Source organism: Tachyglossus aculeatus, chromosome 10, assembly GCF_015852505.1.
Source record: "Tachyglossus aculeatus isolate mTacAcu1 chromosome 10, mTacAcu1.pri, whole genome shotgun sequence".
Classification (NCBI taxonomy): Eukaryota; Metazoa; Chordata; class Mammalia; order Monotremata; family Tachyglossidae; genus Tachyglossus; species Tachyglossus aculeatus.
The window spans coordinates 36,861,799-36,881,941 of NC_052075.1; the positions used below are offsets into that span (position 1 = coordinate 36,861,799).

The following is a 20,143-nucleotide window of genomic DNA, read 5'->3' on the forward strand; positions in this document are numbered from 1 at the left end:
CTGAGACCTCCTGGGGATTTTGAATTCTTTCACATTCCTTTTCAAACAATTTAGATGAGGAATGACATTTTAATTAGGGGGTGTTGTGTATGTAGTTTTTAATCATTTCGGTTTCTAATAATAATGAAAGCATTTATTAAGCGCTTACTATGTGCAAAGCACTGTTCTAAGCGCTAGGGGGTTACAAGGTGATCAGGTTGTCCCGTGGGGGGCTCACAGTCTTCATCCCCATTTTACAGATGAGGGAACTGAGGCCCGGAGAAGTTAAGTGACTTGCCCAAAGTCACATTTGATTTCTCCCAGATTTGGAAGCAGGTACGATTCCTTGGGAAAAGTGTAATGGAACATATCACAACACTACCACATCCAAGTTGATAATATCTTTGCCCTACCAAATCCAGGGTACCTGGATTTTAAAAGCTGTCAGGGCACAGTTCATTTTTAACCTGAGTTTTTAGCACATATTGGGGCTAGAATTATTGGGGAATTAGGGAACTTCATCCCACAGAGTGCATGAATCTGGATAGGGTGTGATGTTGGAAGAAACGATGGAGCACACATGCATAGCGTAGGTCATGGGGCATGTAAATAGTTAACATGGGGGTTGTTAAGAATATAAATCCTCACTTTCTAAAAGAACTGGATTATATGAGGCTGTCATGCTTTGGGTTGCCTAAAGAAACGTAGGTGACGTATTCCTTCAGGAACGCTTTGCAACCATCAAAAACAACTAGAAAACAGTTTTATAAGATTCACTGTCAATCACCAGAACAGTCACTTTTTTAATTCCCCATGTAAATTACTCAGCAAGTGATTGATGGTTTGAGAATTGGTGAATTAATCACCAATTTTAAATAACAAGAGCTAAGCACTGTTAATATGACTCAAGGAAAGAGGGCTTTTGGGGAGTGTTTTTGCTTCAGAAATTTTTTAGGGTTAGAGGCAATCGTGGGTGGATTACCTAACTTCAAACCACAGCATGAGTTACCTCCCAATTCTAGTGCATTTTTAAAAACACAAGTATATTTCCACAGAGGAACTAACTGTCATGGCTTTTGATAATTTTTGAACATTTTAAAATGTTTATGCATAGTTCAGCCTTCCACAGTAATACACAAGAGCGAAAGCAATCTAGGAAACATCCAGTAAGAAAAAAACTTTGGACGTTTTTGCATGAAACAAACCCAACAGGAGGTTGAAAATATTTAGCATTAGGTTTGTTTTTTTAATTTAATTTTATTTGTGTACGGTGTGCCGGGTATCTGCGTTCTAATCCTGCCACTTTTCTGCTGCGTGACCTTGGACAAGTCACTTATTTGGGCCTCAGTTACCACATCTGTAAAGTGGTGATCAAGACTGTGATCCCTAAATGGGGCATGGACTTTGTCTAACATGGTTAGCATGTCTCTAAGCCAGTATTTACAACCGCGCTTGACACATATTAAATGCCTAACAAGTACTATTATTATTATTCATTCATTCAATCATACTTATTGAGCGCTTACTGTGTGCAGAGCACTGCACTAAGCTCTTGGGAAGTATTATTATTATTACATACATATTTATTACTCTATTTTACTTGTACATATCTATTCCATTTATTTTATTTTGTTAGTATGTTTGGTTTTGTTCTCTGTCTCCCCCTTCTAGACTGTGAGCCCACTGTTGGGTAGGGACTGTCTCTATATGTTGCCAACTTGGACTTCCCAAGCGCTTAGTACAGTGCTGTGCACACAGTAAGCGCTCAATAAATACGATTGATTGATTATTATTATTATTTCCAAAGCCTGTTATTCAAGGAATGCAAATTCTCAACAAGAAAAGGGATCTTCCTCGATGGAGCTCCCTCTTTTTTTTAATTAAAAAAATTTTTTTATGGTATCTGCTAAGTGCTTACTGCATTGTCAAACTGATCCAGACACAGGGTAGATACAAGTTTTTCAGGTCGGACACAATCCCTGCCTTGCATGGAGCTCACAGTCTAAATTGGAGAGGGGAGGATTTCATTCCCATTTTACAGATGAGGTAACTGAGGGACAGAGAAGTTAAGTGACTTACCCAGGGTGATCCATTAAGCAATTGGAAGAGCCCAGGCAAAACCCATCCAGACCCATATCAGCATATTTGGGACCAGATTTGTGCTGCTTGAAGACCAGCTGTAACTTGCAAATGGCAATGGGACCAAAAAATCCTGCCCCTTTTCAATCTTTTACCCACTGCTAAGCGGTAAGAACCGGGGGAGCTGGGGATCATACTTTATGCTCTGGGGCCGTCACTACATTTTCTTCAAATTCACCTTCCCTCTATGCAAAGATCTGTCCACTGTCTACCTGCAGATGTTTTTTTTTTCTGTATCTAACGCACACCTACATAGAAACACTTGTCTCTCCATCTGACTTGCAGCTTTCCTGTGGATGCCCATGTGCTGGGTAAAACTAAAGCTATGCAGCAGGCAACAATAAATACGCGGTATTTTCTAAATATTTACTGTGTGCCAGGCACTGAGGTGATTACAAGCCCACCTACTAGTTCTTTTATTAACCTAGTAGAAAACAGGAAAAGATGTTAGAAGTGTTTGTTGGATCACCTGGTGGGGATCACTCTTTTCTCACCTGTTATATACATCCTGTGTTATGCTCAAGTCAATGAGAAGTTGGGTGCAAATTATACACCGGACTCCTCCTTTGTCATTTTCTAACATGGGTAGTTTTCAGCAGGCAGATTCAGGCCAAAGGGGAATTTTCCATCTGGAAACTCACCTACGAAACATGAGCCTGGTGTGGGTCTTGTATATTTATTCATTCATTCAGTTGTATTTATTGAGTGCCAACTGTGTGCAGAGCACTGTACTAAGTGCTTGGGAAGTACAAGTGTGGTATATATCTTGTATATTACAGTGCTTGGATCATAGTAAGTGCTTAACAAATACCATGGTTATTATTATTATGAGCCTGGCCCCAGCAGACATAACCAGTGAGTTTTCTGTTGGTGGCAGTACTTACATACTACGCACCGCCATGTCCAAGACAATTATTTGCAAGTATTTGTTCTCCAGAGGCAGAAGGATGGTTGTGAAAACACAATCAGTAGTACTAAGTAAATCCTGCCATTTTAAGCAGTCTTGCTCTCCCCTCCTACCTCTTTAGAGGCCAGCCCAAAGATGAGCTAAGTGGAATGGCCGAACTGGGAGGAAGCTCAGAGGTTTGAGGAGACTGAATGTCGGGGTGCTCCGGGAGACAAAGATTGTGAAATGGCTTTCTGAATTACAAGTGGCTGCCCTAGAGACAGTCTGGCCTAAGCCAGACTACTTTTCTTACCACGGACCTGGATGAAAGAGATTTAATTAGCCCCTCAAGTGAGGAAACCTGCCAGTGAATAATAATGAGGAAGCAGCCTCCTGCTGTGTGCCGAAATGTAAAATTAAATCAAGAACTGGATGACTTTGGAGTCTGATTCCAATTAAAAAAAGACAAGCTCTTCCCAACATGTGTGCCCTCCAAAATTAACAACTCGACAGACCCAGGAAAAAACAGATTTTTTAATGGCATTTTAAAGTGCTTACTATGCACCAGGCACTGTACTAAGTACAGTGTAGACCGTAGACTACTACAGCCTATGTCCCACCTGGGGCTCAGTCCTATTCCCCATTTTACAGTTCATTCATTCAATCGTATTTATTGAGCGCTTCCTGCGTGCAGAGCACTGTACTAAGCGCTTGGGAAGTACAAGTTGGCATCATAGAGATGGTCCCTACCCAACAGTGGGCTCACAGTCTAGAAGGGGGAGACACAGAACAAAAAACATTAACAAAATAAAATAAATAGTTGAGGTAACAGGCACAGAGAAGTGAAGCGAGTTGCTTAAGGTCACACGGCAGGCTAGTGGTGGGGTCAGGATTAAAATCCAGATCCCACTAGGCCCTGCTGCTTCACTTTTAACCAGGTGAAGAGACCCAGAATTAAAAACGGGTCCTTTCAAGGACAAGTCGGTGTGGGCCAGGGAAACCCTGGTCCTAAAACTGGGCAAGCTGCTTGAGCCAAAATGACCTCCCGCTGTGCCCTTATTTATCAATCAATCAATCTATCAATCGTATTTATTGAGCACTTACTGTGTGCAGAGCACTGTACTAAGCGCTTGGGAAGTACAAGTTGGCAACATATAGAGGCAGTCCCTACCCAGCAGTGGGCTCACAGTCTAGAAGGGGGAGACGGAGAACAAAACCAAACATACTAACAAAATAAAATAGAGTAATAACATGTGCTCGGGCAGAGGGGGAGGGAGATTAGACCACCAGCTAGTTAATGCAGGCCGTGTGAGAACCCCCTCCCCTCCACACCTCGTTGACTCTGGTCCAGATACCCCTTCTGAGGACTGGGAGAGCCAATTCTCTGTCTCCATGGCACAAATGAGGAGGGCACTGGGGCCACTTGGCCCTTGGGAGGGCCAGTCTAAATGTCTTGCGGTTGCTGATTTGCCCATGGGGATTGTCTCCCAAATTGACACTGTTGGGTAGGGACTGTCTCTATGTGTTGCCGACTTGTACTTCCCAAGCGCTTAGTACAGTGCTCTGCACACAGTAAGCGCTCAATAAATATGATGGATTGATTGAAGACTGTGAGCCCCCCAGTGGGACCACCTGATCACCTTGTAACCTTTTAGTAAGCACTTAATAAATGCCATTATCATTATTATTATTATAATGCTCCCAAGCGCTTAGTCCACTGCTCTGCACCCAGTAAGCGCTCAATAAATAGGACTGAATGAAGGAATGACTATTAGTATTGAGAAGCAGCGTGGCTCAGTGGAAAGAGCCCGGGCTATGGAGTCAGAGGTCATGGGTTCAAATCCGGCTCCGCCAACTGTCAGCTGTGTGATTTTGGGCAAGTCACTTCACTTCTCTGGGCCTCAGTTACCTCATCTGTAAAATGGGAATTAAGACTGTGAGCCCAACGTGGGGCAACCTCATCACTTTGTAACCTCCCCAGCGCTTAGAACAGTGCTTTGCACATAGTAAGGGCTTAGTAAATGTCATTAAAAAAAACTTCACTTCTCTGGGCCTCAGTTCCCTCATCTGTAAAATGGGGATGAAGACTGTGAGCCCCCCGTGGGACCACTTGATCACCTTGTAACCTCCCCAGCGCTTAGTGCTTTGCACATAGTAAGCGCTCAATAAATGCCGTTATTATTATTATAAAGGAGAGATGAGAGCGCCCCCTATCGCTCGGGTCTGGTTTAGTCTCCCTGTTCCGCGGGTCCCGCGGAGCCCGCGCATGCGCACTGCCTAGCCTCGGGCGGGCACGGCGCGTGCGCAGTGGCGCCTCCGGGGCCCGGACCGCGCCGTTGCTAGGGTCGCCGGGCGTTGCCCGGGTGACCGGGCGTTGCTAGGTTGGACCAGCCCAAGCGCTTAGTCCAGTGCTCTGCACCCAGTAAGCGCTCAGTAAATAGGACTGAACGAAGGAATGAATATCAGTATTGAGAAGCAGCGTGGCTCAGTGGAAAGAGCCCGGGCTTTGGAGTCAGAGGTCGTGGGTTCAAATCCCGCCTCCACCACTTGTCAGCTGTGTGACTTTGGGCAAGTCACTTCACTTCTCTGGGCCTCAGTTGCCTCATCTGTAAAATGGAGATGAAGACTGTGAGCCCCCCCCCCCCCCCCGTGGGACCACCTGATCACCTTGTAACCTCCCCAACGCTTAGAACGGTGCTTTGTACATAGTAAGCGCTTAATAAATGCCATTAAAAAAAAAACAAAACTTCACTTCTCTGGGCCTCAGTTCCCTCATCTGTAAAATGGGGATGAAGACTGTGAGCCCCCCGTGGGACCACCTGATCACCTTGTAACCTCCCCAGCGCTTAGAACGGTGCTTTGTACGTAGTAAGCGCTTAATAAATGCCATTTAAAAAAAAAAAAACTTCACTTCTCTGGGCCTCAGTTCCCTCATCTGTAAAATGGGGATGAAGACTGTGAGCCCCCCGTGGGACCACCTGATCACCTTGTAACCTCCCCAGCGCTTAGAACGGTGCTTTGCACATAGTAAGCTCTCAATTAATGCGGCGTGGCTCAGTGGAAAGAGCCCGGGCTTTGGAGTCGGAGGTCATGGGTTCAAATACCGGCTCCGCCAACTGTCAGCTGCGCGACTTTGGGCGAGTCGCTTAATCAATCAATCAATCAATCAATCGTATTTATTGAGCGCTTACTATGTGCAGAGCACTGTACTAAGCGCTTGGGAAGTACAAATTGGCAACACATAGAGACAGTCCCTACCCAACAGCGGGCTCACAGTCTAAAAGGGGGAGACAGAGAACAGAACCAAACATACCAACAAAATAAAATAAATAGGATAGAAATGTACAAATAAAATAAATAAATAAATAAATAGAGTAATAAATATGTACAACCATATATACATATATACAGGTGCTGTGGGGAAGGGAAGGAGGTAAGACGGGGGGATGGAGAGGGGGACGAGGGGGGAGAGGAAGGAAGGGGCTTAACTTCTCTGAGCCTCAGTTGCCTCATCTGTAAAATGGGGATGAAGACTGTGAGCCCCCCCGTGGGACCACCTGATCACCCTTTAACCTCCCCGGCGCTTAGAACGGTGCTTTGCACATAGTGGATTTTTAGACTGTGAGCCCACCGTTGGGTAGGGACTGTCTCTATGTGTTGCCAACTTGTACTTCCCAAGTGCAGTAAGCGCTCAATAAATCCGATTAATTGATTGATTGATCGTAAGCGCTCAATAAATGGCATTATTATACAGGAGAGATGAGCGCGCCCCCTATCGCTCGGGTCTGGTTTAGTCTCCCCGTTCCGGGTCCCGCGGGGCCCGCGCATGCGCACCGCCTCGCCTCGGGCGGGCGCGGCGCGTGCGCGGTGGCGCCTCCGGGGCCCGGGCCGCGCCGTTGCTAGGGTCGCCGGGCGTTGCCCGGGTGACCGGGCGTTGCTAGGTTGGACCAGCATCGGGCCCGACCCGACCCGGAGGATGGAGGTGGGGCGGCGGCGTTGGCAGCGGGGCGCGGGGGGCCCGGGCGGCCCCGGGCCGGCCCTGGCCGCCCGGGTCAGGACGCTTTTCGGGCTGGGGATGAAGAAGAAGCATCGCGGCGGGGGGGGGGCTGCTGCTGCCGCTGGCGGAGACCCCCCAGGCCCCGCTGCCCCCGACCCCCGGCGACCCCCCGGGCCCCGCCGGCTACCGGCTGCAGGAGAGAGAGCTGGGCAAGCTGCACCGCGCCGCCTGGGACGGAGACACCTTCCGCGTCCAGCATCTCCTCCTGCTCCGCAAGCACCACCTCGACCAGCCCGACAGGGCCAGCAGGTGCCCGGGACGCGGCCCCCTCCGACACCCACACCCCTGCCCGCCGGGAGGATGGCTTTTTTTAAGTGCTTACTATGTGCAGAGCACTGATCTAGGCGCTGGGGAGGTTACAAGTTGATGTTGGGTAGGGACTGTCTCTATATGTTGCCGATTTGTACTCCCCAAGCGCTTAGTCCGGTGCTCTGCACATAGTAAGCGCTCAGTAAATACGATTGATGATGATGATGATCAGGCTGGCCCCACGGGGAACTCACAGTCTTCATCCCCATTTTACAGGTGAGGGAACTGAGGCACAGAGGAGTGAAGGGGCATCACCATACCGTTGGCCCAGCGCTCACCCTCTGCCGGGCACTGTACTGAGCGCCGGGCACCAGAATTAGGGGGCTTGTTCAGGGCTGGCTATGTGCCAGGCATTGTACCAACCGCTGGGCGCTGTAATTAGGGGACTTGGCGCTTACCGGGTGCCAGGCACTGTACTAACCGCTGGGCACTGTATAATAATAATAATGGCATTTATTAAGCGCTCACTATGTGCAAAGCACTGTTCTAAGCGCAGGGGAGGTTACAGGGTGATCAGGTTGTCCCACAGGGGGCTCACAGTCTTCATCCCCATTTTACAGATGAGGGAACTGAGGCACAGAGGAGTGAAGGGGCATCACCATACCGTTGGCCCAGCGCTCACCCTCTGCCGGGCACTGTACTAAGCGCCGGGCACCAGAATTAGGGGGCTTGTTCAGGGCTGGCTATGTGCCAGGCATTGTACCAACGGCTGGGCGCTGTAATTAGGGGACTTGGCGCTTACCGGGTGCCAGGCACTGTACTAACCGCTGGGCACTGTATAATAATAATAATAATAATGGCATTTATTAAAATAATAATGGCATTTATTAAGCGCTCACTATGTGCAAAGCACTGTTCTAAGCGCTGGCGAAGTTACAAGGTGATCAGGTTGTCCCACAGGGGGCTCACAGTCTTCATCCCCGTTTTACAGATGAGGGAACTGAGGCACAGAGATGTGAAGCGGCATCACCATACCGTTTGCCGAGCGCTCACCCGCTGCCGGGCACTGTACTAAGCGCCGGGCACCAGAATTAGGGGGCTTGTTCAGGGCTGGCTATGTGCCAGGCATTGTACTAACCGCTGGGCGCCATAATTAGGGGACTTGGCGCTTACTGGGTGCCAGGCACTGTGCTAACCGCTGGGCGCCGTAGTGGACTTGTTCAGCGCTTACCATGTGTCAGGCACTGTACTAAACGCTAGGCACTATAATTAGGGGACTTGTTCAGCACTTACTATGTGCCAGGCACTGTACTAAGCGCTAGGCACTATAATTAGGGGACTTGTTCAGCACTTACTATGTGCCAGGCACTGTACTAAGCGCTGGTCACTATAATTAGGGGGCTTGTTCAGGGCTGGCTATGTGCCAGGCATCGTACCAACCGCTGGGCGCCGTAATTAGGGGACTTGGCGCTTACCGGGTGCCAGACACTGTACTAACCGCTGGGCACTGTATAATAATGATAATAATAATAATAATGGCATTTATTAAGCGCTCACTATGTGCAAAGCACTGTTCTAAGCGCTGGGGAGGTTACAAGGTGATCAGGTTGTCCCACAGGGGGCTCACAGTCTTCATCCCCATTTTACAGATGAGGGAACTGAGGCACAGAGATGTGAAGCGGCACCATCATGCCGTTTGCCGAGCGCTCACCCTCTGCCGGGCACTGTACTGACCGCCGGGCACTAGAATTAGGGGGCTTGTTCAGGGCTGATTATGTGCCAGGCATTGTACCAACAGCTGGGTGCCATGATTAGGGGACTTGGCGCTTACCGGGTCCAGGCACTGTGCTAACCGCTGGGCACCGTAGTGGACTTGTTCAGTGCTTACCTTGAGTCAGGCACTGTACTAAGCGCTAGGTACTATAATTAGTTGGCTTGTTCAGGGCTGGCTATGTGGCAGGCATTGTACCAACCACTGGGCGCTGTAATTAGGGGACTTGGCGCTTACTGGGTGCCAGGCACTGTACTAACCGCTGGGCACTGTATAATAATACTACTACTACTACTAATAATAATGGCATTTATTAAGCGCTCACTATGTGCAAAGCACTGTTCTAAGCGCTGGGGAGGTTACAAGGTGATCAGGTTGTCCCACAGGGGGCTCACAGTCTTCATCCCCATTTTACAGATGAGGGAACTGAGGCACAGAGATGTGAAGCGGCACCATCATGCCGTTTGCCGAGCGCTCACCCTCTGCCGGGCACTGTACTAACCGCCGGGCACTAGAATTAGGGGGCTTGTTCAGGGCTGATTATGTGCCAGGCATTGTACTAACCGCTGGGCGCTGTAATTAGGGGACTTGGCGCTTACTGGGTGCCAGGCACTGTGCTAACCGCTGGGCGCCGTAGTGGACTTGTTCAGCGCTTACCATGTGTCAGGCACTGTACTAAACGCTAGGCACTATAATTAGGGGACTTGTTCAGCACTTACTATGTGCCCGGCACTGTACTAACCGCTGGGCGCTGTAATTCGGTGACTTGTCGACACTTATCGGGTGCCAGGCGCTTTACTAACCGCTGGGCGCTGTAATTCGGCGACTTGGCGCTTACCGGGTGCCAGGCGCTGTACTAACCGCTGGGCACAGTAATTAGGGGACTTGTTCAGGGCTATGCGCGAGGCATTGTACTAACCGCTGGGCGCTGTAATTTTATTTTGTTAGTATGTTTGGTTTTGTTCTCTGTCTCCCCCTTTTAGACTGTGAGCCCACTGTTGGGTAGGGACTGTCTCTATATGTTGCCAATTTGTACTTCCCAAGCGCTTAGTACAGTGCTCTGCACATAGTAAGCGCTCAATAAATACGATTGATGATGATGATGATGATGTAATTAGGGGACCTGGTCGGCGCTTACTGTGTGTCAGGCACTGTAGTAAGCGCTAGGCATTGTAATTATGGGACTTGTTCAGCACTTACTATGTGCCAGGCACTGTACTAACCGCTGGGCCCTGTAATTCGGGGACTTGTCTGCGCTTACTGGGTGCCAGGCGCTGTACTAACCGCTGGGCACAGTAATTAGGGGACTTGTTCAGGGCTATGTGTGAGGCATTGTACTAACCACTGGGCACTGCAATTAGGGGACTTGGTCAGCACTTACTATGTGCCAGGCACTGTACTAACCGCTGGGCGCTGTAATTCGGGGACTTGTCGGCGCTTACGGGTGCCAGGGGCTGTACTAACCGCCGGGCACTGTAATTAGGGGACTTGTTCAGGGCTATGTGCGAGGCATTGTACTAACTGGTGGGCGCTGTAATTAGGGGACTTGGTCGGCGCTTACCGGGTGCCAGGCACTGCAATAGCCGCTGGGCGCTGTAATTCAGCGACTTGTCGGCGCTTACCGGGTGCCAGGCACTGTACTAACCGCCGGGCACTCTAATTAGGGGATTTGTTCAGGGCTGACTGTGTGCCAGGCATTGTACTAACCGCTGGGAGCTGTAATTAGGGGAGCTGGTCGGCACTTACCGGGTGCCAGGCTCTGTAGTAACCGCCGGGCGCTGTAATTAGGGGACTTGCTCAGGGCTGACTATGTGTCAGGCATTGTACTAACCGCTGGGCGCTGTAATTCGGGGACTTGTTCATCCATTCATTCAATTGTATTTATTGAGCGCTTACTGTGTGCGGAGCACTGTACTAAGCACTTGGGAAGTACAAGTTGGCAACAGATAGAGACGGTCCCTACCCAACATTGGGCTCGCAGTCTGCGCTTACCGTGTCAGACACTGTACTAAGCGCTGGGCACTGTAATTAGGGGACTTGTCCAGCACTTACTATGTGCCAGGCACTCTACTAAACGCTGGGCACTGTAATTAGGGGACTTATTTTGCACAAATCATGTGCCAGGCACTGTACTAACCACTGGGCACTGTAATTAGGGGACTTGTTCAGTGCTTACCGTGTGCCAGGCATTGTACTAAGCGCTGGGTGCTGTAATTAGGGGACTTGTTCAGCGTTTATCATGTGTCAGGCACTGTACTAACCATTGAGCACTATAATTAGGGGACTTGTTCAGCACTTACTATATGCCAGGAACTGTACTAAGCGCTGGGCGCTGTAATTAGGAGACTTGTTTTGCGCTTACCATGTGTCAGGCACTGTATTACCCACTGGGCACTGTAATTAGGGGACTTGTTCAGTGCTTATCGTGTGCCAGGCACTGTACTAAGCTCTGGGCGCTGTAATTAGGGGACTTGTTCAGCGCTTACTATGTGCCAGGCACTGTACTAAGTGTCGGGCGCTGTAATTGGGGGATTTGTTCAATGCTTACCATGTGCCAGGCACTGTACTAACTGCTGGGCGCTATAATTAGGGGACTTGTTCAGCACTTACTATATGCCAGGAACTGTACTAAGCACGGAGCGCTGTAATTAGGGGACTTGTTCTGCACTTATCGTGTCAGGCACTGTACTAAGCGCTGGGTACTGTAATTAGGGGACTTGTTCAGCACTTACTATGTGTCAGGCACTGTACTAAGCATTGTGCTGTAATTACGGGTCTAGTTCAGCGCTTGCTATATACCAAGCACTGTACTAAGCACTGGGTACTGTAATTGGTGGAGTTGTTCTGTGCTTACTGTGTGCCAGGCACTGTACTAACTGCCGGGCACTATAATTAGGGGACTTGTTCAGCACTTACCGTGTGCCAAGCACTGTTCTAAACGCTGGGTTAGATACAAGGTAGCCGGGTTGAACCCAATCCCTGTCCCATATAGGGCATATGTCCAGTGCTTAGAACAGTACTTGACACATAGTAGTAAGCCTTTAACAAGCACAATCATTATTATTAATCCCCATTTTATAGATGCAGGAACTGAGGCCCAGAGAAGGGCAGTGACTTGCCCAGGGTCACACAGCAGACATGTGGCAGAACCGGGATTAGAACCCGTGACCTTTTGATGCCCAGGCCCTACCACTTAGCCACTTACAGTCTTAAGTGCTGGGGGAGATTCAAGATACTCGGATTGAACACAGTCCCTATCTCACAGAGCGCTCACTGTCTTAACCCCCATTTTACAGATCAGTCAATCAATCAATCAATCAATCAATCGTATTTATTGAGCGCTTACTATGTGCAGAGCACTGTACTAAGCGCTTGGGAAGTACAAATTGGCAACATATAGAGACAGTCCCTACCCAACAGTGGGCTCACAGTCTAAAAGGGGGAGACAGAGAACAAAACCAAACATACTAACAAAATAAAATAAATAGAATAGATATGTACAAGTAAAATAAGTAAATAAATAGAGTAATAAGTATGTACAGATGAGTTGCCCACTCCTGTGTCTTAAGTTACTCTCCAATTCTCTCCATGATCCCCTGCAATCTGGGAAGGGAGGAGGCAGTTGATGTCGTTTTTTCTCCCTCAGGGCTTGAAAGCAGTGTGGCTTACTGGAAATGATGATGATGATGAGGATGATATTTCCTAAGAGCTTACTCTGTGCCAGGCACTGTACTAAGCACTGGGGTGGAGACAGCAAATTGAGTTGGACACAGTCGCTGTCCCATGCGGGGCTCACAGTCTCAATCCCCCTTTTAATATTCATTCATTCATTCAGTCGTATTTATTGAGTGCTCACTATGTGCAGAGCACTGTACTAAGGGCTTGAAAAGTACAATTCAGCAATAGAGACAATCCCTGCCCACAATGTGCTTAATTATCATAATGGGGGAATTCGTTAAGCGCTTACTATATGCCAGGCACTGTACCAAGAGCTAGGGTGGATACAGTCCCTGTCCCACATGGTGCTCACAGCCCCAATACCCATTTTACAGATGAGGGAACTGAGGCCCAGAGAAGTGAAGGGACTTGCCCAAAGTCACACATCAGACGCGTGACAGAGCTGAGATTAGTACCCATGACCTTTGGACTCCTTGTCCAGTGCTCTTTCCACTGTGCCCTGCTGCTACTCGTGGAAACCACGTGGTCCTGGTTTGCCACTGACCCGCGTAACCTTTCTGCCTCAGTCGCCTCATTTGTAAAATGGGGAGAATTATCCCCGCCTCACAGGGACGATGTGAGGATGCGGCGAGATCGTTGGTACGAAAGCGCTTTGGAAGCATTAGAGTGCTCAGTCAATTCAAGGTGTTTGCGGTTGACGTTCTTTTGAGCTGGTTTCCCACAAGATTTAAACACTTCCGAGCAGTTGAACTGACACTGTTGAGTCTTTCTCACCACTTAGCTTTTCAAAGCCTTTCTGTTAGTTCCCAAACCACTTGCTCCTCTACTAAAAGTCCTGCTTCCTTTTCACCCCTTTGTGCCAAATAGAAAGTGGGCATCCATGGTGACCATCTCTTCCCCCACCTTCAAAGCCCTACTAAAATCACACCTCCTCCAAGATGCCATCCCTGACTAAGCCCTCATTTCTCCTATTTGCCCTCCCTTCTACATTGTCTGTGCACTTGGATCTGTTCTCCTTAATCATTTGATACCTGCCCCCAGCCCCATAGGATCCACATAGGTGCATCATCATCAATTATATTTATTTTTTTTAATAGTATTCGCTAAGTGCTTACTATGTTTCAGGTACTGTCTTAAGTGCTGGGGGAGATACAAGATACTCAGGTTGGACACAGCCCCTGTCTCACAGATCGCTCACAGTCTTAATCCCCATTTTACAGATGAGTTGCCTACACCGTGTCTTAAGTTCCTCTCCAGCTCTCTCCTTGACCCCCTCCAACCTGGCTTCCATCCCCTTCACTCGATAGAAACTGCCCCCTTGAATGTCACCTTTGATCTTCTTTTTGCCAAATCCAGTGGCTTCTACTCCATCCCAGTCCTCCATGACCACTCAGCTGCTTTTGACACAGCTGCTCACCCAGCTGCTTTTCTGCATATAGCTTTAATTCTGTTTGTTCTGACGATTTTGACACCTGTCTACGTGTTTTGTTGTCGGTCTCCCCCTTCTAGACCGTGAACCCGTTGTCGGGTAGGGACCGTCTCTCTTGCCGACTCGTACTTCCCAAGCGCTTAGTACAGTGCTCTGCACACAGTAAGCGTTCAATAGATACGATTGAATGAATGAATGAGTGACACCATCTATCATCCCCTTCTCCTGGAAACATTATCCGACCTCAAGTTCACTGACACTGTCTCTCCTGGTTCTCTTCATATCTCTCTTGATGCTCATCCTCAGCCTCTTCTGCAGGCTCCTTCTCCTCCTCCCACCCCGTAACCGAGGGTGTCCCCCAAGGTTCAGTTCTGGGTCTCCTTCTATTCTCCATCTACATCCACTCTCTTGGAGAACTCATTCGCTCACATGACCTCTGTGTGGATGATTCTCCAATCTCCTTTTCCAGCCCTCATCTCTCTCCCTCTCTACAGTCTTGTGTTCCCTCCTACCTTCAAGCCATCTCTACTTGGATGTCCTGCCATCACCTCGAACATGTCAACAACAGAACGCCTTATCTTCCCACCCAAACCTTGTCCCCTCCCGTGACGTTCCCCTTACCGTAGTCAGCACCACCATCCTTCCTGTCTCACAGGCCCGTAACTTAAGCATTATCCTTGACTCCTCTCTCTCATTCAACCCACATATTCACTGTATCACTAAATCTTGTCGGTTCAACCATCACAACCGTGCTTAAATCCTCCCTTTCCTCTCCATCCAAACTGCTACCATGTTAATCCAAGCATTTATCCTGTCTCGCTCTGATTACTGTATCAGCTTCCTTGCTGACCTCCCAGCCTCCTGTCTCTCCCCACTCCAGTTCATACTTCACTCTGCTGCCCAGATCATTTTTCTACAAAAACGTTCAGTCCACGTTTTCCTACTTCTCAAGAACCTCCAGTGTTTGCTCACCCATCTCTGCACCAAACAGAAACTCCTTACTATTGGCTTTAAAGCACTCGGTCACCTTGCCCCTTCCTACCTCACCACACTATTCTCCTACTACAATCCAGCCCACACACTTCACTCCTGTAATGCTAACCTACTCACTCTTCCTCGATGTCGTCTATCTCTGCCGACGTCACCAACTTGTACTTTCCAAGCGCTTAGTACAGTGCTCTGCACACAGCAAGAGCTCAGTAAATATGATTTCATTCAATCGTACTGTACTAAGCGCTTGGGAAGTACAAGATGGCAACATATAGAGACGATCCCTACCCAACAGCGGGCTCACAGTCTAGAAGGGGGAGACAGACAACAAAACGTATTAAAAAAATAAAATTAATAGACTAGTAAATATGTACAAGTAAAATAGAGTAATAAATATGTACAGACATATATACAGGTGCTGTGGGGAGGGGAAGGAGGTAAGGCGGGGGGGATGGGGAGGGGAAGGGAGAGGAAGGAGGGCACTCAGTCTGGGAAGGCCTCCTGGAGGAGGTGAGCTCTCATTTGGGCTTTGAAGGGAGGAAGAGAGCTAGCTTGGCGGATGTGCGGAGGGAGGGCATTCCAGGCCAGGGGGAGGACGTGGGCTGGGGGTCGATGGTGGGACAGGCGAGAATGAGGCACAGTGAGGAGGTTAGTGGCAGAGGAGCAAAGGGTGCGGGCTGGGCTGGAGAAGGAAAGAAGGGAGGTGAGGTAGGAGGGGGCGAGGTGATGGACAGCCTTGAAGCTGAGAGTGAGGAGTTTTTGCCTGATGCGTAGGTTGATTGGTAGCCACTGGAGATTTTTGAGGAGGGGAGTAACATGCCCAGAGCGTTTCTGCACAAAGATGATCCGGGCAGCAGCGTGAAGTACAGGTTGAAGTGGGGAGATACAGGAGGATGGGAGATCAGAGACGAGGCTGATGCAGTAATCACCCACTTCCTGCCTCTGGCCTGGAATGTCCCCCGCTTCTTCATATCTGATAGACGATTATTCTACGCACCTTCAAAGCATTAGCGAAGGCACATCTCCTCCAAGAGGCTTTCCCTGACTAAGCCCTCACATCCTTTTAACCCACTCCTTCCTGTGTCTCCATGTCTTGCTCCTTTTATTCACCGGCCCCTCCCGCAGCCCCACAGCACTTACTTACATATCCGGAATATATATTAACGTCTGTTTCCTCCCTCCCTCCCACAAGACTGTAAGCTTGTTGTGGGCAAGGATTGTGTCTGTTATATTGTTATATTGTACTCTCCCAAGTACTTAGTTCAGTGCTCTGCACAGAATAAGCGCTCAATAAATATGATTGATCGATTGATAGACACTGTTGAAGGGGAGCCTGACCCGGACCTGCTCATTCCCTGTATTCTCCCAAGCCCAAACAGGGTCTGGAGGAAGACTGGAGTGATGAGCTGGTTGGGCTGGATGTCTGCTCCCTGCCCTCCCTTTGAGGGGAATCCTGAAAGCCGCCGATAACCCGCCTGCCCGTGTCTGTCCCGGGCCTGACGGGGTCTGCCTGCCATGGGCTGTGCTCCAGCCCCTCCCCACGTGCCCCCCGAGACCTCCCACTGGGCCACGCACCAATCCTTGCCCCAGCCTCACACCAGCACAACAGGTCTCTGCATGGTGAACCCTGGCAGAAACTTTCTCCTCCACCTTGGGTGCCCCCACCTCCCCAAGGGAGCCTCGAGGGTCCCAGCACCCAGGAGCAGGACGGTCACCTGCCTTGACCCCACTCCTGGGCCTGGAAGAGGGTGCAGAAGGGGAGTGGAGACGGTCACCACGTGCTCCAGCTTCTAATCCCGCACCCGCCAAGCCGGCGGCTCTGACCGGCTTCTCCGACCGGCTTCCGTCCACAGAACCCTACGGCATGCTTGGCACATAGTAAGCACTTAACAGATGCCATTATTATTATTATTTATTATTACGGCAACAACGCAGGGGACACAGGAGCCATCCGACACCGCTGAGAAACTCATTTCAGATGATCTGGGTTGTGGGCCAAAGAATGATTTGCCTTTTGTTTAAAAATGAGTTAACTTGTTTGATTTTGGTTCCCTTAACATGTTGTCAAACTTTTGCTGCATTTTATAGGACACCATTGCACCTTGCCTGTGCCAGGGGATTTCCAGAAGTTGTGAGTCTCTTAGTTGAAAATAAATGCAAACTAAACCTCTTTGACAATGATAACCAATCTCCCTTGATGAAGGTATGTACCGTGAGTCTGCATGAAATGTATATGTATCACTTTTTGCTGTCCCTCACTTGTATTCCCCCTCTACACCATAAGCTCCCGTTTTTTCAAAAAAAGATTTTGAAGTGCTTACTGTGTACTAAGCGCTTAGTACTAAGCTCTGGAGCTAATCAGGTGGGACACAGTCCACGTCCCACATGGGGCTCACAATCTGAAGCTCCATTGTACAGATGAGGTAACTGAGGCACCGAGAAATGAAAGGACTTTACCCAAGGTCACAGAGCAGACAAGAGGCAGAGCTGGGATCACAATCCAGGCCCATGCAGGGAATATGTTTACCGAGTCTGCTATATTGTATTCTCCCAAACTCTTAGAACAGGGCTCTGCCCACAACAAGAGCTCAATACGTACGACTGTTCAATCATCATCATCATCATCATCAGTCGTATTTATTGAGCGCTTAATATGTGCAGAGCACTGTACTAAGCGCTTGGGAAGTACAAATTGGCAACAATCGATTAATAAGATAGCTGGGACTGTTGTCTATAGGGACCTTCAGGGGCAGTTCCTTTCCAGCACGACAGATGACTAGAAATATCTCTTTTTGATCTCTCGTACTGTCTTTTGAACTAGTCTGGGCTTACTTAATGTAGAATCTAATTCTGTTGGTTTGATTTGTAGGCAATAGAATGCCAGAAGGAGCAGTGTGCAATTATCCTGCTAGATCACGATGCAGACCCTAACCTTATGGATGCCAAGCGCAACACTGCCCTTCACTATGCTGCCTTGATTCCGAATGTATCTTTAGCAGGCCACCTGCTTGAACACCGAGCTCATATTGATGTGCAAAACCAGGTAGTTTGCTTTCTTGTACAGAGTCTCCTCCATTCTGTTCACAGAAATGTAGGTTTCTGCCTCGTCACGTTGACCGACAGTTCTCTGACTTTGGTAAACGGAAGGCTCTCCCACCTCTTAAAGCTTCTGTTCACATTTCCAAGCCATCCGCGGGTTAGGGATCAGTGACCCTGATTTAAGTGTGTCTTTGGAAGCAGATGTTTTGTCTGTCAGCCATTCAGCTGCTCTGAACCTCCCTGCCAGTGGCCCTGGTTTGAGAAAGCCGTGTTTAGTATGGGCATTCTAGATGCTTTGGTAGTGTAAACACCCTTCAGATAATAATAATAATAACAGCAATAATAAAATAATGATTAAATTGTGGTATTTAGAAAGCTATTACTACATGCCGAAAGCCTGTAAGGCCTTTGTGGGCAGGGAATGTGTCTATTTATTGTTATATCGTACTCTCCCAAGCACTTAGTACTCTGCACACAGTAAGCACTCAATAATTATGACTGACTGAGTACCAAGTGCTGAGGTAGATACCAGATAATCAGGTTGGATTCAGTCCTTGTCCCCCATGGGGCTTAAGTGGAAGGGAGAACGGGTATTGAATCCCTGTTTTACAGATGCAGGAACTGAAGCACAGACATTTTTTCTTTTTTTTTATTATGCTATTTGTTAAGGACTTACTAGGTGCCAGGCACTGTACCAAGTGCTGGAGAAAGTATAAGCTAAGGGTTGGACACTGCCCATGTCCCACATGGGGTTCACAGTATTAATCTGCATTTTACAGAAGAGGTAACAGGCACAAAGAAGTGACTTGCCCAAGGTCACACAGCAGACAAGTGATGGAGCGGGGATTAGAACCCAGGTCCTCTGACTCTTGGGCCCATGCTCTTTCCACTAGCCTACACTTCTTGGGAAGTAGAATCGTGCTATTTACATGCTATTTTTATGGTATTTGTCACATGCTTACTATGTATCGTGTACTAAACTGCGGCGTAGATTTAAATTAATCAGTTTGGACACATTCCCTGTACCACATCGGGCTCACAATCTTTAAGTAGGATGTCCAAAGATCTGTCTTAGATGAAGCACTTGTCTCACTGCAGCAGTGAATGGATAGGTCACCAGTAATAATAATAGTATTTATTAAGTGCTTGTTCCAAATACTGTTCTAAATGCTGGGGGACGTGGGGGGGATGCAAGGTGATCAGGTTGTCCCACGTGGGGCTCACAGGCTTAATCTCCATTTTGCAGATGAGGTAACTGAGACACAGAGAAGTGAAGTGACTTCCCCAAAGTCACACAGCTGACAAGTGGCAGAGCTGGGATTAGAACCCACGACCTCTGACTCTCTAGCCCGGGCTCTTTCCACTAAGCCACGCTGCTTCCCAATATCAAGATCAATGATATTGATCTTGATATTGATACTGATCAACTTGATCAATATCAAATAAATGTTGATCATTGTGCTTGTGTCTCAGGAAAATTGCTCGTGATTGAGTGGGTTTTGAAATTGAGTTTCATATTCTGAAAGGAATCCCTTAATATCAGAGCACAGAGCCCATTAAGGAAGCAATTATTAATAATGGTACCCAGTTATGATAGTTACACAGGACAAGCTCTCGGGTAGTTTGTGAAGACTTATTTCTTAATTCCAACCTTATTTTTTGACCATCTATAGTTCATTAAATGTTCGAGTGGCGTTTGGTTCCTGAGCGAGATGCTATGTAATTTCCAAGGTGACTTTTTAAAACTTTTTGCAGGACGGATACACACCACTTTTGCTGGCTGTTATTCAAAATCACCAAGAAATGGTGGAGTTCCTCCTTAAGAAAGGAGCAGATGTGAATACCCGGGATAACTTTAAAAGGTTTGTATTTCCTGAAGTTAAGAATCTTTTGCGAGAATCTTTAGAAACTCAGCAGAGGTAGCAG

General features: G+C 48.2%; 1 protein-coding gene across 1 annotated transcript in view; it reads left to right on the plus strand.

Moving 5' to 3' along the window:
* The first annotated feature begins 17,298 nt into the window (after positions 1–17,298).
* LOC119933057 (coiled-coil domain-containing protein 144A-like) overlaps positions 17,299–20,143 on the plus strand; it is an 82,543-nt gene continuing 79,698 nt past the window's right edge. Inside the window, exons 1-3 of the mRNA XM_038752283.1 lie at positions 17,299–17,381; positions 18,048–18,221; positions 19,973–20,079. Coding sequence (XP_038608211.1) covers positions 17,376–17,381; positions 18,048–18,221; positions 19,973–20,079 — 287 coding nt within the window. The 5' untranslated portion in view covers positions 17,299–17,375. The remainder of the gene's footprint in view (positions 17,382–18,047; positions 18,222–19,972; positions 20,080–20,143) is intronic.